The sequence below is a fragment of the Austrofundulus limnaeus genome, unplaced genomic scaffold (assembly GCF_001266775.1).
Source record: "Austrofundulus limnaeus strain Quisiro unplaced genomic scaffold, Austrofundulus_limnaeus-1.0 Scaffold79, whole genome shotgun sequence".
NCBI classification, from domain to species: Eukaryota; Metazoa; Chordata; class Actinopteri; order Cyprinodontiformes; family Rivulidae; genus Austrofundulus; species Austrofundulus limnaeus.
Genome location: NW_013952481.1, coordinates 1,895,064 through 1,897,685, shown reverse-complemented (window position 1 = coordinate 1,897,685; position 2,622 = coordinate 1,895,064). Strand labels below are relative to the sequence as shown.

The 2,622-nt window shown below is 36.6% G+C and overlaps 1 protein-coding gene across 5 annotated transcripts in view; it reads left to right on the top strand.

Annotated features, from left to right (window-relative positions):
- fam131ba (family with sequence similarity 131 member Ba) overlaps nucleotides 1-2,622 on the top strand; it is a 43,390-nt gene that overhangs the window by 24,362 nt on the left and 16,406 nt on the right. For 3 of the 5 annotated variants that reach the window (XM_014011345.1, XM_014011346.1, XM_014011344.1), the window contains exon 3: nucleotides 1,911-1,946. The exons of the other annotated variants lie outside the window; for them this stretch is intronic. In XM_014011345.1, the coding sequence (XP_013866799.1) occupies nucleotides 1,911-1,946 (36 nt within the window). The remainder of the gene's footprint in view (nucleotides 1-1,910; nucleotides 1,947-2,622) is intronic. 5 annotated transcript variants of the gene reach the window in all.

Here is a 2,622-nt window from a genome sequence, read left to right as displayed (position 1 = left end):
GACAAAGTTTGTGTACTCAGACCAGTAATATTTGGGGTCACAAGTTTTTGCCATGGATATTTTGTGGGTCAGAAGATAAAAAATTTGGGAAACACTGGATTAGATCATGCTAGTAGCTTGTTGAACACTTAAACAGTGCTTTTTTTTTTCTAAAATCCATCAGGAATCTTTTTTTTTTTTTGGAACACCTGTAAATCAAGTTGCTGAGAAGAAATATGGTGAATTATGTCAGATAATGAAAATTTTAAAAGTTTTTTATTGAATTTGGAATGAATGAACTCTAATTTTTCTTTGGTCAATAAAGTGCTGCTGATGAAAACACAAAAATCTGCAAATATGTTGAATCCTTCTAAAAATTTTAATATCTCTACATTTCRTCTGATTACTTTAGATGAGGTCATCCATTTCTAAATAGCGTTTTCCTCTCTTGTGTGCAGTTCTGTGTGTAGCTAACCACAGTGACATCAGAGCCATCTGTCTGTCTGCGTGAACGGTTTCCTTTATCGTCGCGTCTCAAGTTGTTCATCTTCAGAGCACACATCCACAGGTGCTCTATCTTATCTGCAGACACACATCTCCTCCAACTGAAGCCCCACAACTGGAGGAATAAGCACTTTATTTGAGGTCTGCACACATCAGGGTTGCTTTTAGTGAAGATCTGAATGAGCTGCACAGCTTATCTGTGACAGCTGTAACATTCACAGGTGAAGATGCTTCTCTTGGTTTTGTGCTGACRGCAGGACGGTGGTCTAATTATGCACAGCAGCTAAAGTGTGTGCGTGCATATTTTTTCATATGTATATGCATGTTTATGAGGAGACAAACGTGCAGGTTTGGCTGCACACTGGATTTGCAGTTGCCCTTGGTAATGTGCGTGCTACTGAATGGTATCCATTGGTTACCTAAACAGTKAGGAAAGAAAGAGGGATGATGCAGCTGACAACATGCAAACACATTTTTATCACTCCTGCTGCTGCCTTTTCTGTCCTCGGTCTCTTTGACTCAGTTCACTGACTAACATAAAACCATMAAATACTGAAGAATCCAGCTTCTRCTACCCTGMAAACAGTTCTCAAATTTCCCAGGCTAAATGTTGCAAGCTTTAGACTACATGAACTTGAGTATGGGGTGCCGTTTGTAAAGTTACACAGTCAAAAMTTACCACCAATATTTTTGTTTTATTTAGCGTTTTCATAAGAAAGAAAAGAACAGATTTATTTTTCAGTCAGTTTTTCACCATATGATTCATACATTTATAAATGTCATAGATTATAAACTAAATGTTTAACTTACAAATTAAATATTTAGTTAACAAGCTAAATATTTAACTTGTGACTTAAATATTTAGTTTTGAGCTAAATGTGTAGCTTTCAACCTAAATATTTAGGTTTCAACATAAATATTTAGCTAGCAGTTAAATAGTTAGCTAGCTAGCTAAATATTTAAGTTAAATATTTAGATATCTAGCTAAATAATTAAGTTGCAAGCTAAATATTTAGCTCAAAACTAAATATTTAATTTGTAAGTTAAAYATTTAATTTATAAACTATGACATTTATAAATGTATGAATCATATGGTGAAAAACTGACTTTGAAAAATAAATCTGTTCTTTTTTTCTTATAAAAGGCTAAATAAAACAAAAATATTGGTGGTAATCTTTGACTGTGTAAAGTTACAAACGACACCCCATACTTGAGCTTCTGTGGTGCAAGAATGTAATGATGCACATTTATAAAAACAGCAGATTTTTTTATATCCAAAGTATAAATTCTACTTTAATTCCAGACTACGAGCAGTTTCTGAGTAATGGGCATCACATTCTTTCTTTTAAATGTCCTTGTTCTCTTTCTTCCTCCMCTCCATCCCACTTACTGTCTCCCTGTGTTTCTCTCCCTCCCCTCCTCCCTAGCATGGCCGTACCGAGTTTTCCTGGGAAGGAATCAATGTAAGTCTCCTCCTTTAAATGTCCCTACTTCCTGCTCAGACCTCTCCCCGTCACTTTGCCCCTCCATCGCCCTCACCGACTTACCTGAAAGCTTTCAGTACATAAGTTGACATCCTGCTTGTTTATCCGTCCACCTCTTGCTGCCACTCTTTCTCTCCTGTTTATCTCTCTCTGCCACAGCTTCCCTCTCTCTTATCCCCAGTTTTTTTTTCTCATTTTCTTTTTCCACCTGTAAATTCTCGACCAACCGTCTCTCCTGTTAATCTTCTGTACAGCAAGCTCCACATATACAGAGAGTCGCAGATAACGGCTGTAATAAGCTTATCTTATCTTCAGCTGAAGCTCCAGTTRGAACTGAGAGCAGGACATGATGAAGTGCATCTCTAACAGACTGTTTGTTGATTTTCTGCAGGATTTRTTTACGCGTGAGCACAATTTCAACAAATCAAACAGGGATTGTTTTCACTGAGCAGTTTTTTAAAGGGTTGATCAAAACCTAAAACGTGGAGCTGAACTGACGTCTGAATTCAAGTGACAATTTGAGACCTAACATTCCTCACAGCCTCTTGTCTGAGATTTTGTTGAAAAATGATGCCGTTAGGGCCATTTTGTGCAAAGTTTGAACCCAGATCTGAAGCCGAAGTTTCATTTTTAAAATTAAAATCCTTTATTTTAA